The sequence below is a fragment of the Eupeodes corollae genome, chromosome 1 (assembly GCF_945859685.1).
Source record: "Eupeodes corollae chromosome 1, idEupCoro1.1, whole genome shotgun sequence".
NCBI classification, from domain to species: Eukaryota; Metazoa; Arthropoda; class Insecta; order Diptera; family Syrphidae; genus Eupeodes; species Eupeodes corollae.
Window position 1 is genome coordinate 222,111,534 of NC_079147.1, and position 12,486 is coordinate 222,124,019.

General features: G+C 31.1%; 1 protein-coding gene across 1 annotated transcript in view; it reads right to left on the reverse strand.

Moving 5' to 3' along the window:
• Window positions 1-284: 284 nt before the first annotated feature.
• Window positions 285-12,486, reverse strand: part of LOC129941514 (septin-1) — a 32,819-nt gene continuing 20,617 nt past the window's right edge. Inside the window, exons 2-5 of the mRNA XM_056050185.1 lie at window positions 7,558-7,750; window positions 7,229-7,487; window positions 6,793-7,158; window positions 285-1,009 (exon numbers count right to left, since the gene is read on the reverse strand). Coding sequence (XP_055906160.1) covers window positions 763-1,009; window positions 6,793-7,158; window positions 7,229-7,487; window positions 7,558-7,750 — 1,065 coding nt within the window. The 3' untranslated portion in view covers window positions 285-762. The remainder of the gene's footprint in view (window positions 1,010-6,792; window positions 7,159-7,228; window positions 7,488-7,557; window positions 7,751-12,486) is intronic.

Genomic DNA, 12,486 nt, shown 5'->3' on the forward strand with positions numbered 1-12,486 from the left:
TGAAAATACCTATGGGAGACGATGTTAGAAATCGAAATTAAACTTTTTTGTATTCTTGATACATACTCGTTTAATAATAAAAGTCTTCTTTGAGATTATCTGAATACGTTCTCTCAATTGTTAAGATTTAGAACTGCAACAAATATTCTGAAATTTGTATATTCAAGATCGTTTCTAATTTTTCTCTTCCCATACCCACAACAACCGGTCGTTTTTGTCTCACGGTTATTATTGCTTCACAAGTAAATAAGCTACATTTGATAAAAATATGTTTTGATAAAAAGTAATGTTTAAAAAACTTCAATATATTGCGTCATATTTGTTTGTAGATATATACTGATTACAATATTGTTATTTAAATAGGATTTTTGTATGTCCTTCAATTTTCTTTGTTTACACAAGCCAAACATTAATTGCTCCAAAAATTATTTACAACGTTCAAGCTGATGACTAAAACATTAAAAAGGGAAACAAGAAAAAATTAAAATGTTATAATCATAAAATACTGTTCTTAAAAATATAGAAAAAATTAGTTTTATCAATTTCTTTTCTTGAAATAAGTGCATGAGAACTTAAAATATAAAGTCATATAAAAATATATAATTATATTGTATTGTTTTTTTGTATGTTTTTTTATCTTCTTTTTTGTTTTAATTCTAAATGAAATTTAAGCACTAAATGAGAGTTATTTTCAAAAGAGATATAACTAATACACAACACAGTCGGTTGCAAAACACCATTTCGAGGAAATTTGTATCCCTTTTATTGTTGGGCTTGCATTTTGGCTTGCATTTGTGCCAGCATTTCCTGCATACGTCTTAGTTCGGCCTCTTTTTCAAGGAGTATTCGGTCTTTGTCCGAGTGACTGTTATTATTTTGTACGGAGTCACGATCAATTTCTTTAGTTGGTCCATTCTTTTTGTTATTGATACCCTTTGCCAAACGTTCAGAGCGATAGTTTTCGTAATGTACTTCCTGAGTAACCTCTTGGAGGTCTTGCATATGAGTTCTGAAAAATTTACAAGAAACATTTTGTTAGGAACATTGTTAAGTTAAATAAAAACTAAAATAAAGAAGCATTTCATTTTTCTTTTTACTTAATGACAATGAATCTCGAGGACAGGTAAAAGGTGAATATTATATACTTGAAGGATGAATAAAAGGTTGTAAACCAAACGAATCGACACCTATGTATGTATTTGAAGGGAATACAATTTATATTTTATTTGTATTTTTGTATGGAACACTAGAAATAATTATCATAACGAAATAATAATTTTTAATACCCTTTTTTTTGTATTGTAGCCATCGGGATAGAGGTATTACAATTCAACAATAGCAGGCCTTTTTTTAGAATTCCTTAAGACATAGGTACATTCTTAATTTCAGAGGATTTAGCCAAGAATGGCGAATACAAATTTTCAGCAGCAGAGGCTCATCTTTCTCAGACAATATTCCATTAATCAAATTAAATTAAACAAATCAAGATCGCAGAAGCATTCCTCGAATTAATTGAAACAAAAACCGATGCAGCGCCTACTATACTGAGCTTAAATCCCTTGTCTTTTTTAAAATAACACCATTAGATTCTTTTGATTTATTCTATTATATCGTTCTTAAAAGATCTCAAAACTTCTGGTTTGGACGGAATATCTTATGAATTTTATAAAAATGTGAGCCAATTTTTGGTTGTGGAAGTACATACTCGTACATATTGAACATAAGCTATTCACTGACATTTTTAAAACAATAATCTTATAAGATAAAATTAGTTAGAAGCCAATATTTCAAGTTTTTGAAAAGATATTTGAGTCGAAAATCATTTTTTACCAACTTTTGTTAATTTTTTTTCGGTTTTTAATTTTTTTTTAAACTATCAATTCGATTTTTTTCAAAATTATACTGAATGTTGACAACTATATTTTTAGAAAGATAAAAGTAAATTAAAGCCAATATCTCAAAGTTTGAGTCCAAAATCATTTTTTACCAACTTTTGTTAATTTTTTTTAGGTTTTATTTTTTGTAAAAAAAACTGTCAATTCGATTTTCTCAACATTTTTCAGAACGCTGAAAACAATTTTTTTTTATATAAGATAAAATAAGTTTGAAGCCTAAATTTCAAGTTTTTGAAAAGATATTTGAGTCGACATTCAATTTTTACTAACTTTGAGTAATGTTTTTTTAGATTTTTATGTTTTATAAAAAAAACTGTCAATTTGATTTTTCTCAAAATTTTATCAGATGTCAAAAACATTATTCTTCGGTGGACAAAATTGTTTGGAGATGAAATCATATTTTAGTCGTAAAATTTTGGAGGTGACAAATTTTTTTTTCAGTATTTTTGTTTTTTGATTTATAAGAAAAACCGTTAGATGGATTTTTTCAAAAAATATACTTCTCTGATATTACGTTACAATATATTATATACAATTTAATTCCAGTCTTTAGCGTTTTTGGTTCGTAAGATATTTAGGGTTAACCAAAATGTTTACCATTTTTTTCAAACTGCTATGGTAAAAAAAAAAAACATCCACGCAATTTTCTTGAGAGCCCTTTCTGTATCTTTCTGCCTTATTATCTGTATAACAAAATTTATTTAAAATAAATATCACTTCTGGTTCTTGAGCTACGGACGACGAAAAAACGCTGCGAACGGACGGACGTACGTACACACGCACGCACAGACATCTTTCTAAAAATCTTTTATTTCGACTCTAAGAACCTTGAAACGTCGAGAAATGTCAAAATTTTCAATTTGGCAAATGACCCATTACAATAAATTCCTATGGGAAGTTAATAAGATCATTTTGTAAAAGTAAGGAATCAGATGGAGTTGAGACAATCTTACAAATTTTCTTATCATCCGCAAACATTAGGATATCTTAGTTTTTTTTTATTTAAGACTGACATTGTTAACAGATAAGACGAAGAGAAGGTGGTCAAGGTGATTACCTTGTGGGACTCCAGAAGTTGCATGTATGGGACTGGACACTGAGTTACGGAAGAGGACTCTATAAGTTCTATTCGCAAAGTAGGAGCGTATCCAGCTTATAAACCTAGGGCTCTAAGTTTGAGATAAATTATCTTATGGGATATTTTATCAAAGGCTTTGCTGTAATCAGTGAATACAACATCAACTTCAGTTAGTCGTAGTGGATCTACCTTTAAGAAAACCATGTTGAGCGAGGGAGAATAAGGGCTTGCAATGGAAATAAACGGAATAATAAACTAAGCTTTCAAAAGGTTAATTTTAGTTTTATTGCCTTGGTTATGAGTGTGGTGCCTAACTATAGAGCACAGTCTTTTGTAAGGTATTTACTATCTTTATCTTAAATAGACTGACGTCTTGGATTTGAAAAAAAACAGCATAAACTAGTTTAAAGCTGCTTTATAGAAGTACCTACTCTACTGTGGGTGTTTTATACACCTTCCACTAAGTCACAAAAAGGGAAGCTTTATGCATTTTCCATCGATAGGCTGATATTATTGATTTATTTCTTTATTAGTCTTTCAAGTTATAATACTTTATGGAGACTACGTTAAAATTAAACATTATATTTACAAATTGACAGTAGTAAAAACATAGTGTTACAACAAATTCAATACATCTTTCTTAATATCTAATCTATTTTTAATTAAAAGCAGTTACAAACTAAATTCGTTAAAAGCAATACAAGAAGCAGTTATTCGATTATGTTTCGTATTATTTGTGCTATGAAGAGGAACATGTAAAAAATTACCATTTCTAGGACGCAAATTCCGAGATGGAACATATATGTACATATTAAACTGAGACAACAAAAATGAACAATTTATGTTAGAGTTGAGCACATCGTAAGCAAAGAGTACTGAATACAATTTTCTTCTCGATACTAAAGGTTTAAAGTCAATTAAAGCACATCTGGTCTCATAAGGTGGCATATTTGAATAATTATAAAGCTTTCGTAAAGCAAATTTTGTAAATCCTTAAGATACTTGATTGTGTAAAGGCGTTCCATATTATGCAACAATATTCAAGTATAGGTCTTACAAATGATACAAAAATAGTTTTTAAAGTATAAGGATCTTCGAATAACTTAGAAGTTCTTGAAATTAATCCCAACATGGCGTTAGCTTTTGAAATAACATTATCAATTTGGATAGAAAAATTCATATTCGAGTCAAAAATCACACCAAGATCCTTTTAATTTGTTAAATTCATTAATCAATTTTGTAATCAAAACATATCGGATCTTTTATTTTAGAAAACGTAACAATACTACACTTTTTTGCATAAAAATTTAAACCATTTATGAAATACCACTTGGTAATATTATCAATATCTAATTGATGAAGAACTTACAGAACTAAAAATCTTGAGATCATCAACATATAAAAGATATCTAGAACTTTTAATACAATTCGGTAAATCATTTATAAATAAAATGAAAAGGAGTGGACCAAGATGACTATCTTGTGGTACACCGGACAAATTTTGTATTTCATTGGAAAGAACATCACCAATTTTAACATATTGTCTTCGTCCATCCAAATAGCTTTTGATCTATTTTAGGAGATTCGAGTGGAAGCCAAGCAATTCAAGTTTTTTCAAGAGAACATTATGTTGTGCCTGATCAAACGCTTTGGAAAAATCGGTGTAGATTACATCCACTTGAGTACGATTTTTTAAACAACCAAGACAGCAATTTGTAAAAATTGCTAAATTTTTTGCAGTAGACTTACCACTCATAAGGCCATGCTGATGCAGGGAATGTGGGTTTTGAACTAAACTAAAGTTTAATTTTAACAATTGCTTCGAATAATTTGAGGATTAGCTGAAGCTTAGCAATAGGTCTATAATTTTCCACAGATGCTTTAGATCCAGATTTATGCAAAGGAGTTATCAGTGAATGTTTCCATTTATCTAAAAATACTCCTTGTTTCAAGGAGAAATTAAAAATAATGCAAAGTGGGGTTTTAAGGTTATAGTTACAAAATTTAAAAACTAAAGGTGGAATATTGTCCGGTTTGGCAGAGAAACTGTTATCAAGCGATGATAAAGCATTTAATACATCAACTGTTGATAAAGAACATTAGTGTTAGAATTGAAACTAAGTGTTTCAATATAATCTAAACCTAAATGAGAATAGTTCGATTGGAAAAATAAAGCAAAGTGATTACAAAAATCTTCTAAATATTCAGAAAAAATACCATTGTAAGAAATACTGGAAGGAATTCCAATTGATTTTCTTTTAGTATTTAGAAATGATCAAAAACACTTCGAATAAGTTTTTTGTAAATCTTCTTAAGAATTCGTACTCTTTCCTGGATCTAATAAATTGTTCACAAAAAGAATCCGAAATCTTAATCTTTAAGTTTAGCTACGACATTTTTTAACCTAGACAAACTTTTATTAAACCAAATTGGTCTTTTTAAATTTTTGATTTTTTTTAAAGGAACAAAATTTGTATTAGAACAGTATTTTTAAAATCATATTAACGAGCTATAACGTTGGAACAAAACTGTGATTCAATTAAAACAGAAAAAATGTATATAATTTCAAGTGATTTATGAAGAACAATAATATCATACGAACAGTCGGCAACAGAAATATAAAAATCATTAGATTTTGTTCTCATACCTCCAATATTGTGATTTTGAAAACATCGTAGAAATGCTTTATTTTACAAACTATCAGGACTCTGGGAATCTCTTCAAGATATTATTCAGTATCTTTGCCAAAATATATTTGACGCTGTTTGGGATTGAAAAGGTTTGTAGGATTTTTTCTCCACTAACTAATGCGTCTGACAGGATTTGTTTTACTAAGCTCTCTGTTCTTTGTTCGCTTTTAAAATGGTCTGAATGCCAAACTACGCATTGGTTTATTTTTGGATGGTCTTCAAATTAATCCATCTTGTCCACATCTTATTCGATGATCCTTCCAATTTAAAACAACTTATCATCAGCTTTAGAACATACAGCAATAAGTGGAACCTCGAAGTTAAAGGCACTGAAATAAATGTATCAAACTTTTGCAAATATCTAGGTGTATATGTCTTGGAAGCATTTAAATAACAGATTTGGATCATCTAAAAAATCCATTGATGCAATTTTAAATATGTATATGATGCTGCTTTCAGAGCTGTAATGTTGCACTCTACACAGCTTTGCAAATATAGTGAATACAACTAAGTTGAAAAACAACGATTTTTTGAAGAGATTTGTTTCTACTAATAGACAACACGACGAACTATGGTTTGCACATCGAGATTAAACTTCAAACTTACGTCTCTAAAGATACACATTTCATTCACGAGAAAAACCTTCTCTCTTTATAATTTATCTAACGGTAGATTACCCAAAATCATATCTGAATTCATTATTACCACAGGGCTAAGAAGTGGTTGAGTACTTTTAGTAAGGCGCCTTGATTGGCACGAACTGCATGGTATGCTTCTATCAAATCTAGCGCCATACAGTCTCAATTCCATTATGAATGTCGCAACTTACTAAACTCCGAATTTTCAAACTGTTGTGATGATTTAAACCACCATGGTAAGATCCTTAAAACCCCTTGTAAAATCTTCAAAAATTCATCAATTTCTCACATATGTCATAACAAGGTACAATAAAACATTTAATTGGCTTATGATTACTCAGAAATAAAACTTATGTTTTGCCTTTTTCCATAATTCTTAGATTTTTCTTCACTCTTCCCACATTTACTAAGCCTAACGAGCTGTTACCAAAAATCAGTTTCTATTTGAGTAAATACAACATATGCCTATTTATTAAAATTTAAATACTTACATAAGCATTGTCCTGAGTTTAATAAAGTCACAATGTTCTGGATTCTCTACTTCGACCACACCCCATGGATACAAACGCCCACGAACTTTCTTTCCTTTCACTTCCAAAAGTGTATTGGCACCACACACTGCAAACGGAACAGCTTCTTTCAATTGTTTCACCTGTTCTTTGTAATCTTCATCTTCGTCGCTATCACAGTCAGGCAGTGGGTAAATTTTAATTCCATGTTCTTCTATTTCCGCAAGGATGCGGCATTTCAAGCGAAGAATTTCCTTTTTTGTGAGGCAATCGGCTTTAGCAATAACAGGCACTATATTAACTTTTGAATGAAGTTTTTTCATGAATTCTACATCCAGAGGTTTAAGTCTATTAACAAAACAAAAAACAGTTATCTCACATAATGTATTTAAGTTATTATGTTGTTATTGATTCATACCCATGACCAAAAGGTGATATAAAATAAAAACAGCAATGTATACGATTGTCAACTATATTACGACGGTTTAAACCACTTTCATCACGTAAGAAACGTTCGTATTGCTCATCGATGTATTCTAGTATTGCACTAAAACTATCTGAGTTGTCTATGGCATCACCGAATCCTGGTGTATCGACGACTGTTAAACGAAGCTTTACACCACGTTCTTCTATTTCAACAGTCGACGCTTCAAGTTTTACGGTTTGCTTTTGTTTTTCTAAAAATAAAATATGAAAAAATGTTAAAACATTTTCCGTTCATAATTTTCAAGCTCAAGTATTACATACCAACAGCGTCAGGAATTATTCTTTCTGGATACAAATCTGTCAGAAACAGACTGTTTACTAGAGTTGACTTGCCCAAACCAGACTCGCCCACAACCATCAGAGTGAACTCGAAACCTTTTTTCACAGATTTTCTGTGAACCTGATTGGGCAGGTTGGCAAATCCCACATATCCAGGGGTTTCTATACTCGAAAACTGTAAAAGAAACAAAAATGATATTTAACGAAAATACTTTTATTTTTTGTAATTTGAAGCTCAGATGGTAAACCACTAAGCCGCTTACAGGTTTGTGGTAGGTATTAGCATTGAGTGCAAGGAAATTCAATCCTTAAAAGGGTGATATAAATTTGAATTTAAAGGACTTCATAAGTCTTAGGGATATATATATACATACAGACGTATTTTTCAGTTGAGATTATGATGGAATACTGTTTGACAGGGATAAGAGATTGGTTTAACATTAATTTTCAAATACTTTTTAGAACATCAAGTCAAGCAAGGATTTGTTCGTTGGTTTTGAAGGTGCAATTAATTGATACAAATTATATCCTTCAGAGAATAATATACAAAACAAACATACATTTGAAAGAAATATCGAGAACTTGAGGATACTTTTTATTGTTGTAGAGTAAAACATTTGGTCTTAAAGGTAAATTTACTTTTTTTTGGAAAATCCCTTTTTACATGGTATTAGGAAGATATTAGAATTTTCCTAGTGCATATGTCAATCAGGAAAATAACGGCTTATAGAAATTTTAATTGAAAGTTAAAATACTCGATCCAACCGACGAGCGACGTGAAGATGGAACGACAAGCTGTGCAAGTGCAGAGCGACAAAGACTTCCAATTAGTAACGGGATGAAAGCCCAACGTCTGAGATAGCATTGTAACGTAAGGCTCGTGGAAACCAATGCTCCGGCTTAGAAGGTCTTGGATTCCACCTCCACAAAACAGTGGAAGGACATGGAGTAGAAGTAGTAGAAAGTAACGCATTCAAATTTTAGTGCGCAATTGAAGACATCTGGCTAAAGTCCGTTCTAGATGCATATTTTTGTTGGGTGAGGGCCTAATTCACACAGCACCGAAAAGGTGTTTAAAAACTTTAAATTATTGATTTGAATTATATGATAAATATGAAAACGAAATGGTTGAATATACAGTGGTGGCCAAAATTTTAAGATTGAATCAATAAATGATCTTCCCTTTACAAATACATTTTAGTAGAATAGCAATCAATGTTTTTTTTTTAAATTTAAATTTTGGATAATTAATTCCGAAAATAATGACATTTTTCGATGAGTGTCTATCAAGTATCGTTACTCATCTCCACGAAACTTATTTTTCAGCGTAAAAAAAATAATAAGAGTAAACTGTAAGTTGGCTGAGTCTTTATTTTTAATTTCCAATTACCTAAAATAATACTCATATAATGGAGAACATTATCTATCCATTTGCAGGAGAAACTCTGCCATTAATTAATAATAGCAGTATGAACTGCCTTGAATCTTCATTTTCGGATCTTTCAAATATTTGTAATTCGTTTGCCCATTACTTTGAACCAAATTATTCTATATCTGGTTTAGATCCATTAAGAATAGCCGAATTATCTAATCATGGTTATAAGGTTGACATATAACAGTTAGAAATTTCGGAAATCGAAAAAGTTCCTTTGACACGCAAGTCAGAAAATACATATACTCTACTTAAAGGACAAGGATCAAACATGTAACTAAAAGCGATTGAAACTTTTTTGTGCGTGGTTTTACATTTGTCAACATTTAAAACAAGACGATTATTATTTCACCATTCCCTGAATAGTATTAATCTTCCTCCAAGGGAAGACAGTCATATGTAGAGTTAATTAAAAAAAAAATAATTTCATTAGCAAATAATAGGACACGCGAATTTTGTATGATCGAAACCAAGTCATTTATAAATAAAAAAAAATAGAATAGGACCCTGGAGGAAACCAGAATTCACAACAAAGGAACCTGAACACTCATTACGAAATTTAACACTTTAACGTCTATCTTGCATGAGGAAATTTAGTTTATGAAATAGTCGTTAAAACCTAGCTGCGATAGTTTTTAAAGTAATCAGCCCTATCATGAATTTCATCTTAATCGGAAATTTTTACGAATCCCGAAAAACTGTATCATGAAATCCTTTCGTAATGCTACGAACGATTATCCACTATGAACGGATTTCATGATACAGTTTTTTGGGATTCGTAAAAATTTCCGATCACGATGGAATTCATGATGTTGATTGTTTTATGACACAATTTGGCAAAGGCCTAGCTGAAATCAGTAAAGATACAATCTACCTGTTCACGTTTTTCAAAAACATATAAACCAAAGAACATAAGATGAAACAGATTAGTAACAGTTGAACGCTTTTTAACAAAACCATGCCGATTATCACTATTATTATTGAACTACAGTGAAAAGAAAGGACGCTACATACGATTGACCCCAATTATAGGTATCACAGATAGTTTAGCAATAGGTCGGTAGTTCATTATTTCGTTTTAGGTCCTTTTTTGTGTACTGGTGTTATGAAGGAGCTCTTCCAAATAAAAGGAAACAGCGAGTTACTTAGAGACGTGTTAAGAAGAACACACAACGGGTGTGCTAAATACGCAGCACATTTCTTTAAAATGGAAGATGGTACAAAGTCGGGATCTGGACTAAAATATTCGTCAAATTGTAGGATACTATTATAGACAGTATCTTGTATCTTTACTTATAACGAAATTGGTAGAATTTAAGTGTGGGAAATTTGAAACAGTGGTAGATGTGTTAGGAATACTAATAGTATTATCATATACAAAAGCATCTTTGAAGTTGTTTGAAAACATGTTCGCAATTATACTCGACTCATTACTCTTTGATTTCGAATCAGTCATTAAGTTAGGGTACGTAGCATGCTTTCTTCTTATGATTAACGAAGGTTTAATTATTAAGTAAACCAAAAATAATTGTATGCAATAGGCGTTAAATCGCAAGATCTAGGCGCCACCAGAACTCGGTCTAGTTGAAATCACGTATCAAGCAATTCAAGTTCAAGGAAAAAAGGTTGTTACCATCGCACGGTAGCGCTCACCATTCACAGTAAATTTGCGATTTGAACCATCTTTCAACAAATACGGCTAATGAGTTTCGACGCCGAACACGTTGACGTAGGTCGTTCGGCTTTTTTTATTCACTTATTTTAAGTTGAATTTCTTATTTATTATAATCAATGTCACATATGTATCTACAAGTGGTCATATATGTATATTGTATTTATAAAAAAAAACTCTATAAAAGGACCTTCCTTTAAAGAAAAGTGTCTTTAAATGAATAATTACGTACTTTTAAGTACTTTAAGCCATTACATGTAAACCTAACGTCCTCACATCCACTCTTAAATACTTGAACCTAGTGTATGGTGGTTTTATGAATATATTTTAGTGTTTAAATTCGTTAACCTTCAAAAACAAAACGAATAAAAGAAGACACTGCCTTTATTCCCATAAACATGAACATGAAAAACGACATGTGTCCTTTTGTAATGTCGTAATGTCCTTTCAACGTCATTAAAACAAAAACAAAAAACCTTTTTTTAGAAACATACAGAGTACGTATACATATGAATGAAAAAAAAATCATAAGGAAGCATACAAAGAGGATAATAAAACGCAAGAGTATTTTAATTTTCATGAACGAAAGTGAAATTTAGAAGCAGACATCCACTTGAAAATGGTTGAAGTATAATAGAATATTCTCTAAAAGAAAGCTTATAGCAAACAATGTTGACAAGGAGTTAAGTTGTGTGTGCATTTTAAAGACTTTAAAGTCCTTCAATAGTGACGATGTCGCAAACCAAGAAAGTTTCTCTACGGATTATTTTGTTCGCGTGTTTATTTATTGGCGATCATAGCGAAAAAAGATAACAGAGACACAATAAAAAATGATGATTCCAATTTATCGATTTCCCAGCTTTCGCAGGAATTGACCGTTCACCCCACTATGGCGTACTTTGCAATTGGAAAAGCATCTCCATCCTTATAAATTTCAAATTATACAGCAATTGAAGCCTGCTGACCATTTTGCCTCTCATACATTTTTTACGTGTTGGAAAAATAGACAATAACCAGCTAACAACATTTTCATTAGCGATGAAGCACTTTTCTGACTCGGTGAGTTTGTGTAAAAAAAAATGTCAGCATTTGAGGATCAGGAAACCCACAGGTGATCCAAAACAAAGTGACTGTTTGGTGAGCTTTATGTCATTGGGCCGTACTTTATCGAAGTTACCAATAGGCAAAAGGCAACAGTCAATTCGTAGTGGGTTTCTTTCCTCATACAATTTCTTTCAATCAAGAATCTGTAATTTGGCGTTTTTAGGTCTTAAATAGTTTGCAATTTTGTTGGTATTCAATATCATTACCTTTGTTATTGTGGACCATTTTTGATAATTCTAATACCAACATTAAGATGAAATTTAATAAATTTTGACATTTATTGGATTTAGCTATAACAGTCGAGGAGATAGCAGTTATGAAGAAAGTAGTAAATGTAAAGGCATCAAGAGAAGATGGGATACTCTACGAATTTCATTTGAACACACCTTTCTGAAAGAATTTTATAATATGATCTTCTCGCATGCTGATATCCTCCTTGTATTCAAAAAAGGTAGTTATTTTTCTTATTCATGAAAAAGGTGCATTTGACATGAAAGTTAATTATCAATGAATTTCATTTAGGAATATTTTAGCCAAAATACTCCACGGTATACTTTTGGAACGACTAGGATATAGAGTAAAATTATTCTTTCAAATCTTCAAGCCGGCTTAAGAAAGAACTTATCCACAACAGACCAAATGGTTACACTTTCGTCGATTGTAAAAGCTTACCAAGGACAAACAAGGATAAAGAAAGTCAACT